This window comes from Labrus mixtus, chromosome 5, assembly GCF_963584025.1.
Source record: "Labrus mixtus chromosome 5, fLabMix1.1, whole genome shotgun sequence".
NCBI lineage: Eukaryota > Metazoa > Chordata > Actinopteri > Labriformes > Labridae > Labrus > Labrus mixtus.
The window spans coordinates 15,037,678-15,061,363 of NC_083616.1; the positions used below are offsets into that span (position 1 = coordinate 15,037,678).

At 40.6% G+C, this 23,686-nt stretch overlaps 1 protein-coding gene across 1 annotated transcript; it reads right to left on the reverse strand.

The window, feature by feature from the left end:
• Positions 1 to 73: 73 nt before the first annotated feature.
• On the reverse strand, positions 74 to 22,075 carry serinc5 (serine incorporator 5). Its single transcript, XM_061038038.1, has 12 exons — positions 21,921 to 22,075; positions 10,876 to 11,043; positions 7,953 to 8,131; positions 7,523 to 7,605; positions 7,100 to 7,193; positions 5,981 to 6,192; positions 5,633 to 5,725; positions 4,257 to 4,383; positions 3,692 to 3,761; positions 3,520 to 3,556; positions 2,942 to 3,086; positions 74 to 1,858 (listed from the first exon to the last, which is right to left on the reverse strand). Exons 1-12 carry the CDS (start codon positions 21,948 to 21,950, stop codon positions 1,714 to 1,716), a joined length of 1,383 nt encoding a protein of 460 aa, XP_060894021.1. The 5' UTR covers positions 21,951 to 22,075; the 3' UTR covers positions 74 to 1,713.
• Between the last annotated feature and the right edge of the window lie 1,611 nt (positions 22,076 to 23,686).

Consider the following 23,686-nt stretch of genomic DNA (forward strand, 5'->3'; position numbering starts at 1 on the left):
TTTGCACATGAAATCCTTACATGTTTTTTTATCTGTCTGAAGTAAAACAACATCAGCAAATAAAGACAGCACGTGGCGTTCAGTGGATGTTTTATTGACAGAGTGTGAACACTGTAAACATCATGGCACCCACAACTCTGTTCTTAAAAACAAACGTCACGGTGGAAAAGAGTTGCAGCATGGTATGGTGTCACACAGCCTCACAGGAAGTCCCTGCCATCTGATTTTGGGATTGTTTTTCATAGCTTGGTATCGAAGCTACAGAGCACCATTTAACTTCTGCTTCCTCACAAATAGTTCAAATGCAGAATTATGACCACATTTTAAGTCAAATAAAACAAAATCTGCAGAAGTAGGACAACCTCTCCACTGATCACAGGACTAAAGCCAGAATGTACATGAAGCTATTATAAAACATGTTAGCATTATCATCAGACAAGAACATCTTAATTAATGATGGATGAAAACAAACGACTTGCAGTTGCAGATGTGCAACGTTTGCATTTGCACAACACTAAAATGTTACACATCTAACAAACAGGTGAAGGTCTTCGAGTGAGTTTTATTCGGCAGTGAACTCAACATCCAGTGTTGAATAACTTACTATAAACACACTCATGCTACCTTATTCTGACCACCGTTGAGAGATAACATGTAACAAAAACAAGGCAAAAAGCCTCCAGAACTGTACAGAAAACAGCTGATTGAAGAGTCTGTGTGTGCATGCAAATACATAATGTTGATAGTTTACTGACTAAACAATCTGATACTATAGTATTTTATTTTCTGACATCTACCTTTGGCAAACGATCCCAATCTTTGTCAACGCTTCACAAACGTCACTTTTACATAAGGCAGATTCACTTAAAGAGCACTGCCCGTTATGACTGGAAATGTTGAACACATGGATTTTTCTCAGAAAACATCTTGCTCAAAGGGAGCCCTGACAATAAAACTTGGGACACCAAATCATTGAGGTCTAACAGGAAACTGCACAACTCTGAATATAATATAATATTGAAAAGAGCTTGTTCTGTTGCATAGAAAACGTCTACAAAAGGGCGCAACATAACAAAGCATAAACATATACAGTACAGCTTACATCTGAGCCTGAGAGATGAGGTTTTTCAAACAAAGTGGGGAACAAATCTCATTCAACCTTGATTTATGAGGACTTAAGAAACACTTTAATAAATACAATTTGTCTGGCAATATATTGAACTGAAATACATTTGTTCCAAACTGCTCTATCTTTATGGTCCAAGTGTTCAGAAATGAAGTGACATGTCTGGCTGAGAGTAAAAGTAATAAACAAAGAAAACAAATAAACACTGACATACACACGAAAGGTACTTCAAAATGCGGGTGCCGGACGCTTCACATGTTTTAATAAAGGAACTCAACTCTGCGGTGCTTCATATGATTCCAAACCTGCGAGTGTTACAGAGCTCAACGAGTAGTGGTAGTAAAATACAACAAATTGCCATCAAGGTATTAAAAGCTTACATTGTAAATCAAAGTTAGAAAAAAATGCTTATAAAACAAAAGGCAACAGATAATCCTCCATTTCAAAACGCTGAGGGAAGGCTCGGGTTGAGTTTCACCGTAAAGGGGGGGGTTTGTGGTGGTCCCTTGGCTCAGCGTGCGAGCTTCTGCCTGGTGGTAACATCTCAAGAATCAGAGCGGCCTGACTCAAGTGAAGTCATGAGTGTCCTAGGCCTCAAAGCGCTTTGGGCAGATCATAGGCGCGATGAGGGTCATCATGTAGATGATCAGACAGACCCAGCAGCAGGCCATCTTGAGCCAGTAAACATCCCAGCTACCATCCAAAAACTTCTCGATATCATGGTTTTTATAACTGTAACAGAAGCACACAGAAGGCAAATGTTTAACCTTTACTTACTCAATGAAACCTGTACTAACTATTGAGTCGCTTGAAGGCTGCAGAAACTAGCTGTGAGCATGACACAGGTTGAGGCAGCGAGCCTATTTGCAAAGAGAACTCACACATCCAGCTCTGGGCTGATAGATTAGGGTTTGTCTCTGAAACTAGTTGGTAGGAAACAACCCAATGAGGTCAACGACAGTGAGCAAAGCCAAGTACATAAATATGTGTTCTGTAAAAACTAATCAAATAATGAAATATGCCAAAACACTTCTTAATTGCTTTGATGAAGTGCAGAGTTATGGGCTCGTAACTTCCTGTGGGTCTGACACAAGGGTGGTTACGCTTTTTACATGACTGACATGAATGACAGGAATAAGAATAAAGACAGGCTTTTTCCCATCTCGCATTTTAAGTTGTATTGGTAACTAAAGTACACAAGTTGATGGTGGCTTTAATGATGGCCCATTAAAAGTCATATAAAGCCACACCAGGCCTATGTAAAATGTTGTGTCATAAAACCCTAAGTAGCCAATAATATTATACCTGTGCTTTGAAAGATGTTCATCAGTTAAAGGAGCAGTAGATTTGATTTCTCATCAGTTTAATTATTCGGTTACAAAGAAACACATTTAGACACATCTGCATATTGATACTTCATATTTTTTAACAGAGTGCCGTACAACTCATCCCCTCTTCTGCAGAGGTATCCGTTATGAACTTCTGTATGTTTGGCTATGGAATAAGCTTTTTTTTTTTCAAGCTGGTGATAATATAATACTGGGAAAAATTGATTCTCAAACACACAGACCACAAACTGGTAAGTCTTGGGGGCTTGTTATTCTGTGCCAGTTTGACTAGGAGCTACTTTAACTTCTATATTTTGTATATACAGCCCAAGAAATGAAGCAAGACCATATTATATCCCTCACTGTGTTTGATGTATTATCTTAGTCTGAGAGGCCACAGTAACTGGATGCATGTTCATAATAAGCATACCAAATTACGACCAAACACTAAAGCACAGGGGAGTGCATCAAGCTGAGTTCCACTCACTTAAACCAGTTGGTGATGGTCATCATGACGTAGAGCGATCCAAGGAAGAAGACAAAATGGAAGTAGGAGTAGCTGTAGATGGTTGCCTCTTTCTCATCATACACCACGTTCTGGCCGGAGCCAGTTCTCTCCTCATCATAGTCATCTGAAAACGCACAATTAATGATGCAGAGAGGATGTGGTGAGTGACCATTTTCATATCAGAAAATACTGTAAACAACAACTTGTGAGAAAGTCTGATGTCATTCAAAAATAAAACATTTTATAACTTCAAAATAGAAGACGTGTACTTGAGGTGATATTTTTTTTTCTGTCCTGCAGGGGGCAGTGTCTGCCTCCTAACAATTCTACTTTGCTGCTGGTCCTGCTTCACTGTGTCTTACTAACCTCCTAGTAACAGTGACATCATCTGTGTTTGCTGACCAATACTTTCTCACCATCCTCAGCTTGGCTGAGGAATATTAATGAGTGTATTCCCTCTGTGTGCGACTGGGGACATTTGCGAACAAACTGAGCAGGGTAGATATGTGGAGGGGAGGAGAATGAATATGTGTGGGGGGTTGGGAAACTTTCCTCACCTGTGTCATCTCCAAAACAGAAACAGCAGCGAGCTCTCTGCAGGAGAAAGAAAAACATACAGGTTACTAGGAAATAGACACCCACAATATGTCTTTTGGGTTTAATCTGTATCATTTGATAATGATGGATACAAATAAGGGCTGTTCAGTGGGGTTTCCACATTACATTTACCTCAGTTTCTGGCTCACTGTTCCTGCACACTCTGAGTGCTGCAGAGCTTCGCCTGGTGGTGGATGTCAGGCTAGAAGGAAGGTGGAAAAAAAGAGATATAAAGGGAGAGAAAGGCTATAATTCAGTCACTGTATATTTTTCCAATAATTGGCAGTTTCAAACGGCTGCACAGTTTTATTCCCTCTCCTTAGAGAAATGACCACAAAAGACACGATGCCTCCACTTGATTGAAAACACATGTGAACAAATGTTAAAAAAGCCACATTTCTCGTCTCTCACACCCTCAGCTTAGCCACAGCCAATCCCGACTGTCTTTCCTGAGTCACAGCCAATCAAACAACTCTGTCCCTGTTGCTACAGCCTGGCATACAATATATTACTCTTATTGCATTTTGTTTATAACTGACTTGCTGTTAATGGGATTAGATTATGTTTTAGGGAAACTTGGTTTGACCGTTTCTAGACCTTGAGATAAAAGCAAAAGGTACGTGTGTGTGTGTGTGTGTGTGTGTGTGTGTGTGTGTGTGTGTGTGTGTGTGTGTGTGTGTGTGTGTGTGTGTCTTACCAAGAGTAAAGAATACAGCCAAATAGGATAACGGTTCCCAGAGCGGTGACAATCTTCTTGTCGCTCTCCAGCCCAGAGTTGAAGGGAAAAACACACACTGTTGTGTTCACATCATTTATCTTCACCACTAGAAAGAAATGATGTGAAGACAGAGATGGATGAGGTGATACAACAATTGGAGGGAGTATTGTAAGTAGTGAGTGACAGTGTTAAAGATGTAGTGGGAGTGTGTGGATTTTGGCACAGTGTAAGCAGTGGTGAGAGAATGAGGGAAGGGAAAGGGAGATAGACCAACATGACAAGAACAAAAGCTGAAAGTAGTAACTTGAGTGTTTTTAATGAAGGCACATGTTTATATTACAAGTTTAAAGTATTATTTACAAAAGTATGTCATGTATTTTATTTTTTTTAAAAACTGTAGAAACTGAGGCTTTAAGGTTTTTAGTTTTAAGAACTGAAACGGGAAAATACAATTTTTAAATATTTATCATAGAGCTCATAAAGTCCCCATGAAATAAAAAATATATTTTCCTGGATCCAGCATTTCTGTGTTCAAAGTTCATTTAAATGCTATTATCTATTAATATATATTTCAATAAAGCATTGTCTGAGTATTTTAACATCATAATAACAGGATTTTCTCTTCCTGTAAAAAGTTTCAAATGTCTGATGACTTATCCTGCACTTAGCGGTGTTTACTCATTTCCGACCAATTAAAAGTCTTTGTTGAAGCTAACAATTCAATAGAATTCATCTCAATGTTTATGTCCCAATCTTGTGATTGGTTCGATCCTGTTTCAGTAGGAAATCATCACGACAGTTTACCTGTCAGATAAAAAAGTGTATTCTTTATCTGATGTTATCACATAAAGACACTTTGAATCTGTATTCATTTGCTTCATTTTCTATGTAAATTATCTAAAAGAAAAAAAAACTAAAACAGGAAATGAATTGATAAAAGCAGCCTATATTTATCTGCAACAGTAACTTTACAATAATATGACAATACTACATATTAATATATACTAATATTTCCTAAACACTTAATGTGTCTTATCATCAGTTAGTTTTTCTGTTTAAGCAAAAAACACGTCTCCTGTAATAACTACCAATCAGTGCCAGTGTCCTTCTAGTTATGTTCTGATGCGACAAAACCTTTGAAAATTTTAAAACACAATAAGTATTTCTATTTGGTTATTGTCCCTTGCCCATGACTGAACCTGTGTCACTGCAGCTTTGTGAATATCATCCAAAGTAGTGTGACTGAAAAGGTTTTTGCTGCAGCATTAGTAAGCCTAACCCATGACTCATCATACGTAAGGTAACTGCTGATTCAAGCTGATCCCTGACTGTGGTTTTTTTTGGTTCATACTCACTTTCTTTTGGTTTGCTGGAGAAGGCAGAGAAGGTGAGGTACATGACGTACACACTGATGACTCCTGGCTGCAGCAGGCCTGATGTGGGCTGCACTGCCGGAACACAGACGTAATAACAGGAATTAATTTGATTATTTGACTGAATGAGATAGCTGTAAGTATTCTATCATAAAGTTGAACTTATCGTTACTTTATATCTTTTTTCTATGGTTGAGGTCTATAATGTTTTGCCAATTTACGGGTTTCTCTTAAGGCAACACACTCTCTGTAAAAGCAACCTTAATGCAAATGCTTTGACTGCATTTAAAAGTCAAATGAGATGATGTGCTTGTGGCCACAGGTCCTCACGTTTCTGTATGCAGGGGGAAATGGCCAACATAGAGACGATGAAACACAGGCTGCCGTTGATGCCCAGGAAGATCTTGTTGAGTAGACATGCCTCAGGGTGGGTGTAGTACACACCCATGAAGACTACGGCTCCTACTGCTAAGGTGAACAGTGTCAGCGTCACAAAGGCCAAAGCTGCGTACCAAAAGCGACTGTACTTCACTCCTGAGCTCCTGCAGACAGAAAGAGAAGAGAGAGAAAACAAAAGCAGAAAATAAAAAAACAATATGAACAAGGGTAAAGGAAATGAAATAAGTAAAAAAGATCAAGTGAACTGGGGGAAAGCAAAGAAAACGGACTCAGGAAATACTGTCCTAAAGAAAAATTCAAAGAAAGAGAAAGTTATATTTTGTGAATTATTACAGCATCCTCAGGAAACAAGAAGACAGGTTAATGGTTGCTTAAGCGCTTTAAATATCAGTTGTAATTGGCTTAGAAGGTTTTACTGAAAATCTCAACGATATCCAAACAATGTCAAACAATCTACTTTGGTATGTGTGTCTGTTTGAAAGGAAGACAATGTGCATTCTGTGAATCTACACAGGGTCGGCCTGCTGCCAATTCCCCCCACCACCCATAAAAACACAAAGCTAAAAGGCTCATTGTTTGTTTCTAAACGTTTGCATACAGTTCTCCCTACAGGAGTATCTGTTCAAGCCTCTGCTCTGCTCCTACTAACAGTGCAGGCATGCATTGTTAGTTTAGATGTAACAAAGCTTTGCGTTAATTCATGCAGGAAACAGAACCACACCAATCACAGCTCATTTTCACATGAAGGCGGTCCATTTAAACACAACTTCTCTCTCACTGATCTCTGCTCCACAAATGTTGCTCACACTGCAGCTGCTGGCAAAGCTTTGCCTCCACCACCCCAGCCGCCTCCTTTCTGTCTCAAGCCTTTGGTTCACCCTTGTGAAGGGGTTTAGCACTACGCTCCCTGGAAACCTGTGGCATGCTGCTCAGCAAACTCAGGGAGCATTCTTTGAGCAAAGCCTTCAACGCCAAAACTGTGAACTTATGACAAGAGTGCTCCTGACTAAACTGAGCATCAGAGGCAGAGAGAAGACATGCTGCACTCACCAGTTAGTGTTCCATCTGTGGGCAAACTCCACCAGGGTCATGAGCTGGATCAGCAGGAAGATGGAGGCGCAGGCTGTTCCTACATAGCGCCACACTGTGGCAGGGACCAGAGGCAGAGACAATTTGTTTCAGTGTGGAGACGACTAAACATGAGATGTCTCCGATTTATTGAAAAATATTGCACTTTCATGCAATAAGATTTGATTGAAACCATGAAAAGGTGGCTTGTGTTAAAGGCTGCTGTTTTTCTTAGACACTTCTAATTGATGATTCAATACACTTGCAATAACTTACTACTTTTTTTTCTCTTCTAATAATTATTTTTCACATCCCAAATTGAGGTGGATGGATTAATGGCCAATGATAAAAATAAATCAAAATAAAATAGAGAACTAGCTGTATTGATGGGTGTTCAGTCTTCACCTTCCAGAAAGATTTCCTCTTGTGGGATGAAGAAGGCTCCAACGCAGCACGCTGCCAGAGCAATAAACTTCAGCAACCAGAAACTGTAAATAAACAGACAGCGATAACGTCACATTAAGTAAAAGTCAAGCAGTTTGTGTCAATGAAAACTATTTGAAATGATTTGAAACAAAGAGCACTTAGAAACACATACAGACTGGATATGGTCTGGACACGTTGGGTAAGGTCCATCAAAGAGATGCTTCATTTTTACTGACATTATTATTTGACTTTACTGGATTATTCTGAAGTGACCAACCCAATGCCAGCACTACTGACAATCTGCCTGCTTGTGGCACTTCATTATTTTGTACAAAATGTATTGCTGCTGTATTGTTTGATGACTGGCAGGTTCAAGGTGAGGGAAGAAAGAGAAACATAATAATCTTACCCATTATGCACAGCCGCCCTGCAGCCATTGCTGCTGTTGACTCGTAATGTGAAGAAACTGAAGAATAAGAAGAAGCAGGACATGCCAAAGCACACCTTGTAGACAGCAGTGTAGCCAACCAGAGTTTTGCATTTATCTACTGGATTCAGCTTCTCACACAACTCTTTGTAGAGGGGGATCTGAAGGACAAAATCACAAACCCAAACTTTCACTAGATCATTATGACGGTTGAGAGAAAAAAAAACTCCACTGCTCTTCTAATGTTTGTCTGGAGTGCGGCCTCAGAGAAAAGGCTCAATAGCTGCTATTTTGATTGTCACGCCTCTAAAGCAGCAGAAAGAGAGAACAGGCAGCAACAACGAGCCCTCTTTCTCTCCATGAAACCTTTTTTTCATTCCCCGTTCTCTACAGGCTGTTAGAGGGGCCTTACAACCAACTGTCAGTGTACACAAACAAAAGACACAGATGAATAAATTAACCGCCTCTTGTAAGCAAGTCACAGGGATTGGGAGGAGCAGAAAGAGCCAGAAAAAGAGTGGGACATCCATACTAAAAATACATTTCTAGAAATTAAGTTGTGTGTCCAACAGAGAGCTGAAAAAAAGAAGAAAAAAAAGTCTTAGTCAGTAAAGTTGATCTGGACTTTGTTGCTGCCTCCAAAAGGAAACTCAAGTGCTTCGGGGGCACATTGCCAACAAACGATGCGGTCTCTGAAACAATAATCGCAGAATGGAAGTTAAATATTTACTGTCTTTTGCAGCCTGTAGGGATATGAATTAAAGTCAAATACAAGGGCTGCCTTTTTAAAGTAAACTAAAGAACTTTTCTCTCAGATTAAAAAAAGGCTTGTGTTGGATTTGCCTGTTATTGCATTTAGGTTGTTGGCGTTAAGCACACGGCTGAGACACCAGAGGATTGAGATGTCATCACCTCAGTGTGCAGCACAGTCCAGAGACACGTCACAACATCGAGTAAAAAGCCCGTTTTGGAGCTTTTGTCTCATGTTGAGGGGCATATTAGCATGTCCATAGTGTCACGATTAAGAGGAGAAGGGGCCGGCAGTTTCAGACAGCTGTAAATCTCTCAAGAAAAGAACAGCACTCTCGGATGCACAATGGCTTCTCCTTTAGCTGGGACTTCCCGCTGCGCTCAGTGTGCGACTGACTGTGTTCTTTTAGAAGTGTGTATGTGTCTGTAACTCAGCAGGTTTTTCATGAGGCTATCAGAGGCCATTTCGCCCTAGGAAGAGCCTTTTACAGGATTCTCTTCTTACAAGGAGACACATGGTAGGGAGCCTTTTACAGTTAAAAGACTGACAGAGGAACAGGGAAGGAAAATGACCTGTTTTCAAATAGCCCTCTCAGTTGTCTTCTACTGTAACTACTGCACAGTGTATGTAAAATGTACCCAATAACAGCAGCATCACTTCTAAAGCACAGATATGCAGCTGTCAAAACTAGCAAAGAAAAAAGGATGTGAAGGGGATGTGTCGGGACATCCTCTCTGACACCTTGTGCCACATGCTGACACCTGTGTTTGCAGTCAGACTCACCTAGACGATCAGGATAACAGCATCCACAGAAAACTCCAATTTGAGTTGAATTTACTCAGAAACAACCAGAGAAAATCAGTCTGATAACAAACCAGCAGTATGACGCATCAAAGAGGTAACACGGAGGGGAAAACACATGAAAGCTGTAAAGATCAAGAGAGAGAGAGAGAGAGAGAGCAGCAAGCCTCCTGTGTATCCTCTCCCAGCCTCAGAGGCAAGGTGGGTGGTTAAAAACAAAAAAGCTAGCAGCCTGAACTCCTGCCTCCTAGACTGTGGCCTTACTGCTGTGAACATACACATGAGATCTCCAGGTAAAGAAGTGAGTTGCCTGTAGCAAAGTTATAAATCTTTACTATTACCTTTTGGAATTGAAAAGGAAATACTTGTATCTCACACAGTGTTTGTTCTGTTTATAGCGGAAAGAGAAAAAAACATGTTGGCACACCAGCCAAGACAACACCAAGGTTTAAAACACAAGTTTAGTGATGGTGTGACCTTTACCTCTCTATCACTCTATTTTCAGCTCTGCTTCAGGTCACAGTGTGTTCCTATCATAGCACTCTACTGTCTAATGACACTAAGGGAATATCTTTTGCTAATACTTGATAATGCAGGTATTAATTGTGCCTTTTTGTATTCATTACCAGAAAGCAGCTGATTTTGAACATTTAGCTCACTCAGTCCAGAAAACCTGTGTGTTCCCTCTCCCCTAGAAATAGGAACAGGGATAGGGATAGGGAACGAGTCAAATGTGTATTATATTGAAATTGGCTTTTTATTTTTTTTATTTTATACAGATTTTTATTTTTTTTCATTTGTTTATTCATTTTCATCTATTTTTTAATCGTTCAAAATAAAGAATAAAGAAAAGAATAAATAAAAAAGCTAAATTCGGATGAAAAGTTGGCTGTTTATGGTTGTTTTTTTTGCTGAATACTTGCCATTCCAAATCCTCGGAAATCAGTAGAAATAATTGGTGAAATTTGTTTCCTGCCAGATTTGAGTGTTTTCTTGTTTTTGAACAGTAATGTCATAGTTTTTAAATAACATGGGAAACGTCATCTAATATAACCAATTCTGAATAAACCTGATTAGATCTTCTCATCCTTATTCATCATTTGTCTCTCATCACTACACTATGGAATCACTTTAAGTCCTGAGAGTCTCAGAACAGAGTCACTCAGTATCCATTCAATGAGGCTCTTATAGAGCTCAGATGAGAGCGTTCATGTTTGTTCTGTGCCGTTCACTCCACCTCATCTTCTTCTTTCTTACATTTAGCTGTGCAACTCAATCTCTGCAATTAAATATACTCATAAGTCAGGCTGTTACAAAACAAGAGTGATAGCTGTGTGTGACTTCCGTACTCACATGGATTTGAAACTGTTCCTCCACAGTGGGGGACATCATGATGACACAGACGATGGTGACCAGCAGGAAGTAGAGGGCGTACATGATTCGTGTCCCGGTGGACTGCTTGATCTTGGGGCAGCAGTTGCAGCAGCACGAGCATGCCGCTGTGCCGCAACAGCAGGCCAGCTGCACACAGAGAACAATAGAGAGAAAGGACAGGGAGATTGGAAACCATTACTATAAGACTAGCACAATTTTCCACACTATTATAAGCCATCTGACACGGACATTTTGCAACCATCTCTGTCAGCTACAGAGGCATCACTTTGATCTTCCTGGGAGGAAAAACGGTGAAGCAAAAAAACAACAAACTAAACAACACACCCTCTCTGCTCTTCCTCAAATCAGTTGAGGCAAATTCCACAAAAAAAATGTTATAGGAATAAGGGAGGGACCTTAAAGGAGCAACAAGGGAATCATTTCTCTTTCAGCATGGACATGCATTATGCAGAGTGTGGACAGGAAGAGTAAGACCGTACAGCTGGTAAAACTTTAATGGCGTCCCTTAAGTTATGAACTGCATTTTGCTTTGAGGTTGTGGCTTAAGTTCCTATAAATGAATGATTTATAAAAGTTAAGTGTCTGAGAGATAGAGACTGCTGTACATTGTTATCTATAGTGTTCACGTTAAAGGTAGATTACAACAAAAAGAACATCCTCCAAGGTTTGTTTTAAGGTTGTTCAATGGCAGCCATAGTAGAAAAATATTATGTGAATTTATGTCCGGTTCTTTTGTGTATTTTCCTTCTTTCAGAGCTTCAGCTGTCAAAATCCTGGAAAAGTCATTATGTATTGCTGGCCTGAGAGAAAAGAAAAATAGCATTCAACTGGACATGGGAAACTTTAAATACAAGACAACCGCCTGTCTGTCTATTGGCTAATTCATGGTTCCTATCACAAGGGAAAAACCCCTCCTGCTGCTTCAAAGTGGGCATTTGGTCAATGTAGACAGTGCAGTCTTGTCTGCACACACACACAAACCCAGAAACACACACACACACACACACACACACACACACAGAGGCCCACTCTGTTTTGTACAGGCTTTAATATAGGAGGACAGTCTGGTAAAGAGAGGCTCTGTGTTCTGTTTGGGAGGAAGGAGGCTACATAATTATACAGTGTGATGTCTTTATGTAGCCACCCCACCCTGTGTATGTAAGCCTCCTCCTCCTCAGCCTGTAGAACACATACTGCTGTGGTGAAAGGTGAACTCCTGATGTGGTGGTCTGTAATTGAGGGGTGGTAAACTAAAAAAGGGTACATCTGGGCTCCATTGCTGGTGGGCTGACCCAAACAGTTTGACTGACACCGACTAAAAATGTGCAGCAAAATGAATTGCAGAAATGCTGCAAATTCCGAAGCAAATGCAAACGTCCAAAACAAGTGCAACTGCTGAAAGGCACTGCAAATAAAACAAATGAATTGCAAATATAAAAACGATACAAAGTAAAAAAAAAAAACAACTCACATATAAAATATATATATCTAAAAACAACTGCAAATAGACCGCACTGCAAATCCAGCCTGTTCAACAGAAGTGCTCCAGGCCAGTAGAGGCGCTGTGTGGGATAGGTTTTTTCTGACAGGAGAGAGTGAATGAGTCCAGGCCCTGAATGTTTTGTTTTTAAATGGGAAAGTTGCATCGCTGACACCGGGGATGAGCAAGCCGAGCAGGTGTTCTGTCATCCTTGTACACCAGGGATGATTGGAGCTAGTGCTGTCGGGCTAACGAGCTCTGTCTCACACAGCCCTCTTCCCCGCTACTAATCTCTTGGCTACAGTCTAACAATACTCCCTATCACCAAACAATGACAAGTTCCACATCGAGAGCTCGGGTCTAACATGTTCAATATCTAGGTGGTCTGAAGCCCCCTGTCCACACCTCGCAACAGTACCGGTAGCTGTGTGGCTAACTTAACAGAGCTATCTGTAAACCAGACATCATTTTTCAGAGCTCTGTGGGGTTTTGTATTATAATTTTGTAAATATTATATAGGCCAGGGTTACCTCATCCTTTGACTACAGGAAACAAACTGTTGTTTGATTAAAAAAATATGTAAATTAAATTCTATGCAATATGGTTCCTTTTCTGCATTTAATACCTATGTGGCACGTCAATCATTTTTTTTTCAATGTCCTAAATGTTCTATATCCTACATCTTTTAAATCTGAAGCTTAGATTTACTTTACCTAATTAATCATTCTTGGCTTTTTGTTGTTGTTAACAAACATGAAATTGTAAATGAAAATAAGAAGTAGAGAGGTTGATATGACACATGTTCTCCAACAACACCCAAGCTTGTCAAAGTTGAAACATTTAAGATCAACAGCGCGTCTAGCTTGTGGCTTAAATCTACTTTGACAATGTGGAATACACGTATCTCTGGTGATTATCATATTACTCTGTCTTTAGAGCACTGACGCATCTCAGCAGGATCAGTTCAATTTGTTTTACAGTCAGAACGGTAATCCAAGCCCATGTCTGAGTGTGGGTCTTAAACTGGGGGTCTGTAATTTAGCCAGGGGTTGCAGATGTGGTAAAGCCAGCGTGCAACATTGTGTGATGTGTTGCGTTACGCTCCAGATGACAGTAATGTGTGGTATGCTGCACACTCGTGGATCCACACAGGCAAATGGTCAGAATCAATACACGTAGGCCCACATGGTCTGACTCCAATGCTCTCTCTTACCCAATGTTCCCCTGCTAGTCTTTCCTAAAGGGTACACTTCATTGGTTTTATCTTGAGCTGAAGAAATGTTACTATAGGGAGATGCATCAATCGGATCCTGGTTATCGATTCCATACTGACTAAAAAGCGTTTCTATATAGTTCAGTTCTATGCTACTCTGTGTCTACGGCAAGCACATGTGTGCGCGTAGATAAATCCTGTTATCAGTGTGCCACATGTTATGCTTTTTGCAAGGAGGAGCCAACATAGCAGACTGGTCAGACATGAGTTGTACACCTTATAGTGCACTGCTACAAACTAAAAACTAAAAACTTACATGGATCACACACCAGCCACTTGACTTCAACTGCCATCAAGGACATACTTGATCATTAGAATTCAGTTCACAGCTAAGGCTGCTTTGCTCATACAACGCAGCTCTACAGGGTAGGTTGCAATGGCATGTATGGCAGAGAGCATCTCTGTACTAGAAACCCCTCAGACACAAGAATTTAGAATTTCAGGCGGGTGTTTACCTTAACAAAAATGATCTGTTAATATCAAATCAGAGATATTCCACGCGGGTCTTCAAGTCCTGTGTCTGACTTTTGTCAGACCAGGTACATCCTGCTGAGCTTACTCTTGAAGGGCGTTGTGAAGTTTAAAAGGTTTTGCATTCTGACTGTGGATCATTCATTTTTCAGATCTCTTTGTTGTAGTCTCCTGTAATCTAATTGTTAGTATCTCAATTTTCTGTTCCTGAAATCCTCACACTGTGTTACTGTCATATAGCAGCGTGTTCCAAACCTAGACGTGGTTATTCATTTAACCATGTGATGGCATGTGTGCTTGAGACAAACACGAGTCAGTGGATCAATATACAAAGTTAGGATGTAATTATTCTGCCAATTCTGTAATGCAGATTTGAGAACAGCAGAAAAAGAGGTCGATTCATAAGTTTGACCCACTTGTTCTATCAGGTCACTTGTGGTGGGCAACAAAAACAAAGGCTTCTTTGATGCTTTGAAGCTAGATCCAACAAAGAATAAGACCAGTTCATTCCCTCTCGGGATTCATGAGTGCTGAGCTTATCCACTCACAGAAGATAGTAGAGGTGCTCAGAGGATACTAATGCATGAGATACTAAAGATGGATGCAATTGAAGAGGTCTGAGATACTGCCTCCAAGGCTGCATGTGATTTTTCTGCGTTTGTTCAAACACAGAATTCAAACTTTGAATCTAGAGAAAGTGTTATGTCGGGGGTTCTGGTCTCCATTCGACTACACACAGCTTAACAGGATAAGCGGTTTCCTTGGTCTCTGCTGTGCCCACACGTCTTCCTAATTAATTAACCACAACAGACTGAAAGTAGGCGAGTCAAAACAGGATGATTAAAGTCATGAGGGTGTTTAGATTTCATTAGTTAGGGGGAGTTTCACCGATGGACTGCACACACAGTGAGGGGCCCCGCAGCAAGCTGAGGCAGAACTGAGAGGGGGAGCTTTAAGAGGAGGAACATCCAGAAAAATTCCACCAAACATCGATACAAAAAGAGTATCCATGGGAACCAACACTGACCCTACGCACTTCATGGTCCAACCCACCCCCTTCTCAATCACATGCCTGCCCCACCAGCAGGTCAACAGGTGGTCGGCGTGTCTGCAGAGTACACTCCTATTTCAATCAACAGAAACCCCCGACTAGCTAAAAGATCTTCATCTCAGAATACAGAAACTAGGAACTTTAGCCACTTGGATATACCGCACGATTTAAGATAACTCTTGACTTTAACAACAGTCATTTGAAGGCTACAGGTCTCTCTAAACTGTTATTGTGGGACGCTCAGGAAACAACGGCCTGAAGCTCCGTTTCACCCTCCTCCTCTAATTTCCTGTGACCTCCCCCACCCTGTTACTTTGTGAGAACTTTGTTGTCCTTTCTTTTTTCATTTTCACCCCTCTGTCCCCTTCCTTTGTTATCTTCAGCTGCCCTTTACCCTCAAACCCCTCACCACCAAACCATTGGCCACCTTCCAGCTGTTCAAGGCTGAAAAGACAAGGACACACAACACGTACATCAGCTTAAAGCGGGGAGGGTGGATAGGACACAGTGGTAAGAATACCCTCAGGAAATGAACCCAAAGGCTGGTAAAAGTGAGCAGCAACAAAGGCAGAAGAAGGCTTCGACCCTCAGCTGGATGCTTAACCATCACATCTTAAAAAGTCCTTCACGTAGACAATCTGTAGACCACATCTGGGCTTTGACTGTGAGCTGTTCCACAGTGCCTTGATGATAATGACAATGTTTTTCCTACTCCGTTCTCCACAGCCTTATTATCCTCGACCCAGCAGAGAAGAGCAGAATTAGTTAATAAAGAGAAAGCAGTGGGGATAGCCTAAATTAAACACACATGGGGTAAACTCTCGAGCACATATACCTGCAGAAACAACTGTTCACGCAATACCAAACAGACCAATAGCAGAAAAAATAGGTCACTTGCTATATCCCAGTAGACACAGCAAAGAAGAACGAGGAGCTGCTTAGAAAACAATATAGTCTGTTTACAGTTTTCTGCTTAAGCAATTCAAACCTCCAACGCAAATGTGCCACCAACGCTGCCACATGTAAGGAGGTGACGTGTGGATGATAGCTAAAAGAGTGCAGCATTGGTGAGAGAAGTATTTGGCAGCACCATGACGCTATCTTGCTGAAGCTGACACAGATTTCCCCTCCAGAGGAAGGAAACCCTTTCATCAGCTGATTTGAGATGTTGCCTTCTTTATATTTATCAGGAGTGATACAAGAACACTCAGCTGTACATCTCACTGCATATTCTCGAGGAAAATATATAGCAGCACAGACAGACATGACTCATGACTGGGATGAGCACTGTCAAAACAGCTTAAGAGATAAATGTAGCAGAACAACTTTTATGGCTGTTGTGTGGGAGTATAACCCTCAGGTTGATCCAAACATTAGTGTTGTTTCATTCATTCATCAAATCGAATACATTCATCTGTATCCATGTCCTACTTCACTTGGGACATCCAGCTTTAAACTGTGGGAACTCCCACGCAATGATAGTGGCCTCTGGATAGCGTTTACCACAATGAATCATGACCAACGGCTTGGACGAAACTGTAGACACACCCTTGGATCTCAAATTACAACAACGCTTTCGGCTGAGCATAGTGAGGAGAAACCATCAAAGTAAAAACACAAATAAGGGAAAGGGGAAACAGAACACCTTACACTACAAGTCCACAATTTTTCTCACACAAAACTAAGGTTAAACAAAGCTCCAGATCAAGACCTGCTCCATTTCCCCTTATAGCATGACTGACGGCTCCTCTATTGTCCATATAGCTAGGCAGCTGTATACACACAGCAAAAATGTATCACTGCTCTGTTTCCAATACACAAAGGGAGGTCTTTGCTTCTCTCTTGGCAAACAAGGCCCCTAGCGACAACTGAAAGAGAGAAAGTTAAGTCCAATGAGCAGAAAAGAAAAGCAAGACAAAGAAGAACCGAGGTACAGTGAAGAGCTGAAAAAAAACAGCACGCAGACAAAGACTTCTCAAACAAAAATACCCTAAGGAAGGAGACCAGACAAGAACAGGAAGCGAGTCGAAAATAAACCGATATCAGATCCACATGGCTTATCCAACATCATGCTGTGATTATCAAGATCCCTGTTTCTTCCATTAGTTTGAGCCATTGTTTACTATTGTGGGCTATCCAGAACTGTTCTGTTAGGTGGGGTTTTTTTTTTCTGTAGTAAATGTTCAATGATGAAATCGTGAAACAGACTGTGGATCATCTTAGATTTATTCGGCCCTGGTCAGCAAACACAGCAACTGAACACACATTGCGGACACATTAATGACCCATCTTCACAGTGTTGCTTATATTCTGTTAGAAGGTACAGTCCACAAATTCCTTTCCATTTGGGTACACCACTATAAGTCCATAAGGTGACATCACCATGATTTGTATACGTAACAGATACACACTTTACTCTAGAGCAAACAGTTGCTTCCTGTTTAGTTCACAACATTCACTTGGCTCCAATCCAAATATAGCTCTGCTGCTATGAGATGTCTTACACTTGTGTTTTACAGCTTCACAGAACACCAAGATTCCTTCAAGTGTTTGTGTCAGCGTGTCCCCCCCCCCTCCCCCCCCCAACGCTGTAAAGCTAGGGGAAACACTGCAGACCTAAAAGAAGTATTACCCTTAGATGGTTGACAGAAGTAAATGATATAGCCACAAAATTATCAAGATGAATGAATTCATGAAAATACGTACTAACATAACTTCAAAATATCAAACCACAGCCACAGAGCCTTAATGGCTCCATTCGAGGACTTAGACAACATTTCACACGGTTTCATCAGCCCTTTTAACCCTTCCTCTTTAGTAAATAAATACATCTCACGGACATGACATGGGGAAAAAGTAAGAAGTCAAAGGGTGAGGAAGAGCTTCTATATGACAGTTCAGAGGGAGACAAAGGGGATGAAAGATTGCCATTGATGTCCGTGTGAAACAACAAACTCCTGCAGGGATGCTGACCACAGCAAAATTCCTGAAGGGAAGCTGAAAATAGCCGACATGCCTCACATGGAGACAGTTGGCCAGTAATGCTAAATGTATGTCTGAAATCTATGTCGATGTTTGTTGCAATACAAGTCAAGTGATTTTACAGCCCATAAACGACAATACTCTGTGCCATGGATATGTCTGCAATGATTAATTGATATCAACATCAATTGATTAATTAGTATTTTGAGAATGGATCATTTGTTTTGGTGATTTTTCAAGCAAAACTGCAGATAGTTGGGGAAATTGTCTTAATTGTAGGATTCGCTACATTTCATCATTTTGGAAGTTAAAAGTCTTGCATTTGAAATGTTTATTTCACCAAAGAAGCCACTGTGATGACCAATTTTCACAAGTTAATGATACTTAGTATTCTAAATGCTTTTTTAATTCACAAAAACATAATTGGCACATAGTAAGTTGCATCCCTAGCCATGATCTCTTCATAACAAGCAGTCAGACTAATGTTGTGGAAATCTGAAAAATATGGATTGTACAACAACAAAGTTAACTTTATTGAAAAGCTTTTTTCAAGAAGGATCAACACAGAGCTCTGCACAGGACACAACCCAGAGTGTTGATACAAAACTGTTTCCCAGCACCTTCATCTCTTTGCTAGATGCAGATGGTAACCCCTCTATGTGAAAGGGAGGGAACATCAAGGACGGGCGTAAAGAGAGAGAGAGAGACTTAGTGGGAATAGACACATGGTACCAGGGAGTCTCACACAGGAAGGATACAAAGCAGAATCAAAGATAAGGGCAGGCACCTTTCACTTGATACTTTTACTGACTGTGCTTGGAAACATTTTAGAGAGGGTTCAAAGATCAGGAATTTGCGTAAGGAGGACAAAAACTCATCTTCATGGTAAAAGATAATAGGTCTGTAGAAATTTCCATTACACCATTATCTGATGTGTTTGTAGTAGAGATGCTGGAATAATAGTTTATTTTCCATGGCAATCGCATTCCAGTCAGCTGGGATTCTTAGGCGGCATTTTTTTAATCAAAAGATTTCTGAATTCCAAACATGGAATGATTTCGACATGATGTTGTTTGAAATAAGCATGCAGTATTTAAACACTTCCTGCTTGCACAGCCACAGACTCCAGGGTAGGGTTGTCGCAATAGCATATTTTAAAGGCCCCGTACAGCCAGGTGATTTTAACGACTGTCGCTGATAAGACCAGGACAGGTTACAAACAGATGGATCTACGGTGAGAACTTGTGATGTGATCAATTCTGAGCACTAACAAGTGTGATAACAGGTCAACAAGTCCTCCTGTGCAATGGCTTCTACAAAATTAACAGGGTAGTGTAGCTGTCAGTCAACTCTAAACCCACATACCGTATAGGTCTAATCACTAACACTAATCGCTGACATCTTTGTGGGTTTACAAGGCCTTTATTGGTACAATTCTAGTAACAATAAAAACATACAAATGCCTGTTTCAATACCACGGCAACAAAAATTCAACTCCTAGGCACCCAATATATCGGGTAATTTCTTTTTTTAATGACCAAGAATTGCAGGCAAACTCCTGCACACTGTCTAAATTGCTCAAATACATTAGCATCGACTGAACAGCTCTTCTGCTCTTGGCCGCTTCGGCGTAAAATATGACTGAATATGTAACGAGTTAAAGCTTTGGCACTTTTTGATACCATACCCGATCAATAAAATAACAGAGATTGTATCCTTTTAAAACATGTGGTATTGCAAAGTACTGACATTTTTAACCACCTTAGTCCAGGGTGTAGTTTCAGTGCTTGAAGTGTTACTTGAGGGTGCTGTATGAGACAGGATGCTTCCTGAACGAGCCTCTTGGTCCTATGGCTCATGTACACTGCCAAAGTTTACGGTGCCATCTGTGCTGCTTACAGTCACCAACATGGTCGCAGGCCTGTCCCGCAGTCGCAGCCAATGCCTGCAGTGATTTGGGGGAAACACTGAACTTAAGCCTACCCCCTTTCCCACACAACATACATCCCCGATCACATTGAGACGTGGTGTGTACATAGTGGGTGAGCTGCTCCCTCACCGTGTAGCCTACTCACCATGTCTGCTCCTCTCCCCAAATCTAGCTCAAGCAACGCCCACCCAGCCTCCATTTCCACCTCAGAGCCAAAGAGGAAATTAACAGACCACACATCACTTTGGGCTACTCCAAACCTCAAGAGGGGCATATATGCACCCAAAAGAAGTTAATTACAAGTATACACATAAATAGGAGAAGGCGGCAAAACTAAATAGGGTGTCTGTGACAGGGATTAGCCCACCACCAGCACTGCAACACAAAACTGATCTCATTGTTTACCATTCATTTCCTCTTAATCCTTCTCTGCTTCCATCTGAGTCTTTGAAAGGAGCAGGAAAATAGAAGTGCGGTCCACTTGGATGTGCATGTGTAATTACATTTCTGTTCGGGCCATCTAAGCAGTGGCTACTCTACAACAAACTGCACGATGGAAGAGAGACCTTCAAGTACTGAAGAAAATCCTTTAACCACACACAAAGTAATTTGGTGACTTAATATTAATTACAAGCCTCAGACTACTTTAGGTCCACAACAACGCAACTGTCAACCCCTATATTTCATCGATGACTACTTATTGTTTTTGTGATTTTGTCATTCACAATAACAAACGATAAGACATGTGACGCGTTCGTATTCACAGATTTTTCTCAACAACAGCCGGAAAACTATAAAATATTTAATTTACTATCAAACAGAACAAATAATATTTTCATTTGAAATTCTGGAAACGGTGTATCTTTCATATATTTCCTTGAATTAATCCTGAAAAGAAACAAACATTATCAAATTGTTTGTTTGGAAAGCAACTCTTTTTTTGTTAGGGGCTTTAAGTATAAATTATTATAATGTTACCTAATTCAGTTTTCAAATCACTTTTTTTTAGAACAATAACTATTGATTCATCATATATCCCCCTTTATGTTCTATATGGGGTTTAAAACCTCATCCATAACACAATAAGACAGTGGCTCTACCTCAAAAACAAATGTGCGACTCCAGAACTTAGAAATCTAAGAAACATGTTCACACTGGATACAGAACAATTCACTTTACAGAAGGCTACAGTATAGTTCAGTTTACATGTGGGCAACATCAGTCTTCCCTAGCAGTTTTGCAACTTCTAACTTTTGTTTAAACTAAATCGAAAATAAACCACCTTCAAGGGACCGTGTCTGTTCTAGCTGTGAGTCGGATTGGGTTGCGTTTCCGAAAAAAGTGCAACTGTGGATAATTGGGAAAAAAAAGACAACAAAACAAACACAAAACACATTTATCACCACCTAGATATGCAGAAAAGAGAAGTCTGGGTCATGCAAACCAACAGTATTCCCCTGTTTCCATCCAGCACATCTGTGAAAGCGTTCAGAGATGACGTTACTTCGGATAGCAGGTAGCCTACTGTACTGTATGTGTGACGGCTGGTTTCCTTTGTCTTCCATCGACTATAACGATACTACAATGAAGTTATTAAATATTTTAATCAACATCCCCTTTAAAATGAATTCCGGTAGCTGACAGTGGTTTAGGAAATCACCATGACATAAAAAAAAAAAAACGCTGAGTCGCATAAACGGATGTTCATACAAACAGTAAACAAGACTGAAACAAGAGGCGACGTAATGTTAGCACCGCGCTCATCACTGTGCTGTTGAACAACAATAAAACACGACAGTAGCCTCCCGTTTCTTACCTGCGCGACACAACACGGAGGAGTGCACATTTTGAGGGGAGACGCAGATAGAAATCCGTTTCAAAGAAGGACGAGCGTGCTGCTATTCTCAGTCGCTTTTCTTCCTCTTCATGAAATCAGCACAGGAAACAACGCGCCGATCCTCAAACTGCTCTGACCTCCCTCCCTGCCAGCCCTGTCTCTCCCCCTCCTCCTCCTCCTCCTCCTCCCCCCTCCTCCTCAGTTCCTGCCTTGTCTCTCCTCCCACTGTGCGAGCACATCATATCACCATCAAACAGCAGAACACAGAAGCTCTCTCTGAAATTGTGGACAACTGGGCATCAAGAAACTCTGAAAAACAAAAATCTAAATTTGATATGATAGATCAGTGGCGGTTCTAGACCACTTTTACTGAGGGGGGGGGGGCAAACTGGGGCCAGTTGTTTTGTCAGAGGGGAACATTAAACCCAGGTGAAAAATAGACAAATATGATCGCTTTAAAAAAAAAATATATATATTATGCCAAATAACAGCGCACATCATTAAATATCATGATTTATATTTGTTTCAGTAACAGTTTCATACTAGATTGTGAGTCAAATACTGTGTATGTGTTATGGGGGGGCTCTTCCTTTTGGAGGGGTGGCCACAGGGGGGACCAAGCTCAGTGTTACAGGGGCACTGGCCCCTGTTGGCCCCTGCCTAGAACCGCCCATGATGATAGTCTATTTACTTATAGGCTATATCATTTATATATAGATCAAAACCATTAATAAAACCTGATGTCACATATATTGAGACTTTTTAGCCTATTTAAACATATATATCCCTCTGAAACATTATGAACGGCAGAACTACTGGTAGGCCTACCTAGATTCTCTAAATGTACTATGGGAGGAGGTAGAGCCTTCAGTTATCAGGCCTCTCTTCTTTACAATCATCTACCAGTCAGAGTCCGGGAGACAGAGCCCCTCTGTACTTTTAAGAGTAGGCTTAAAACCTTGTGATAAACCTTATAGGCCTAGTTAACATGGGGTCAGGTATGGACCAGCTCCTAGTTATGCAGATAGGCTAACACTGCTGGGGGACCTGGTACATTAAGCCCCTCTCTCTCTCTCTCTCTCTCTCTCTATTAATGCTTTCAAATCATATTTCTGCATGTCACCAGCTGTAAATCTTCACAGGCCTACCATTTAAGTTACTAACCATACATCTTCCTGGGAGCTCCTGGGAGGACATATAGGGATGTGGGAAAATATGAGGCTTGTTTTACACTTTTTTTTTATGCCTGCTAGAGGTTTGTTTTTACAATATGGACTTCATGTGATTGCCTTTTGATACTATGAAGGCAAAGTCAAATAACAATTCAAATACATTACAAAACAAAATGAGTGGACTTGGTTGGGCTTGAAGAGAAACCATGGAGGAGGAAAGAAGTAACACCAAAATCATCTAAAGTGGCCTATAGATTCATTTTGGTTCACATACTGATAATTGGTGTAACATTTCTCACAACCAAACTAAAGCTTGGCTAAAATATGGTTAAATGATATAGGAGGCAATGCTCGTCATTTAAGCAAGCCTCTCCTATTTGTAGACACATTTTTTCATACTGTAAAATAACCCCAATAGATTGAATACCAATAAGTAAGAAAGATAATATAAAATCTAATCCCCATGTGGTCAAAAGTTTACACATTTACAAAATGGTAACACCTAAATTATATTATTGTTATACCCTGATATGCATCACCAAGCCAGCTGGGTTCTGAGTGGTATTAGTGTAT

Bases quoted from the DNA above. Each gene is read 5' to 3' on its own strand.
- serinc5 (XM_061038038.1), bottom strand. From the start codon at position 21,950: ATGTGCACTCCTCCGTGTTGTGTCGCGCAG. The intron at 11,044-21,920 runs GTAAGAAACGGG...CTCTGTGTGCAG, and splicing joins CTCCGTGTTGTGTCGCGCAG to CTGGCCTGCTGTTGCGGCAC. The intron at 4,384-5,632 runs GTGAGTATGAAC...ATTTCTTTCTAG, and splicing joins CTCCAGCAAACCAAAAGAAA to TGGTGAAGATAAATGATGTG.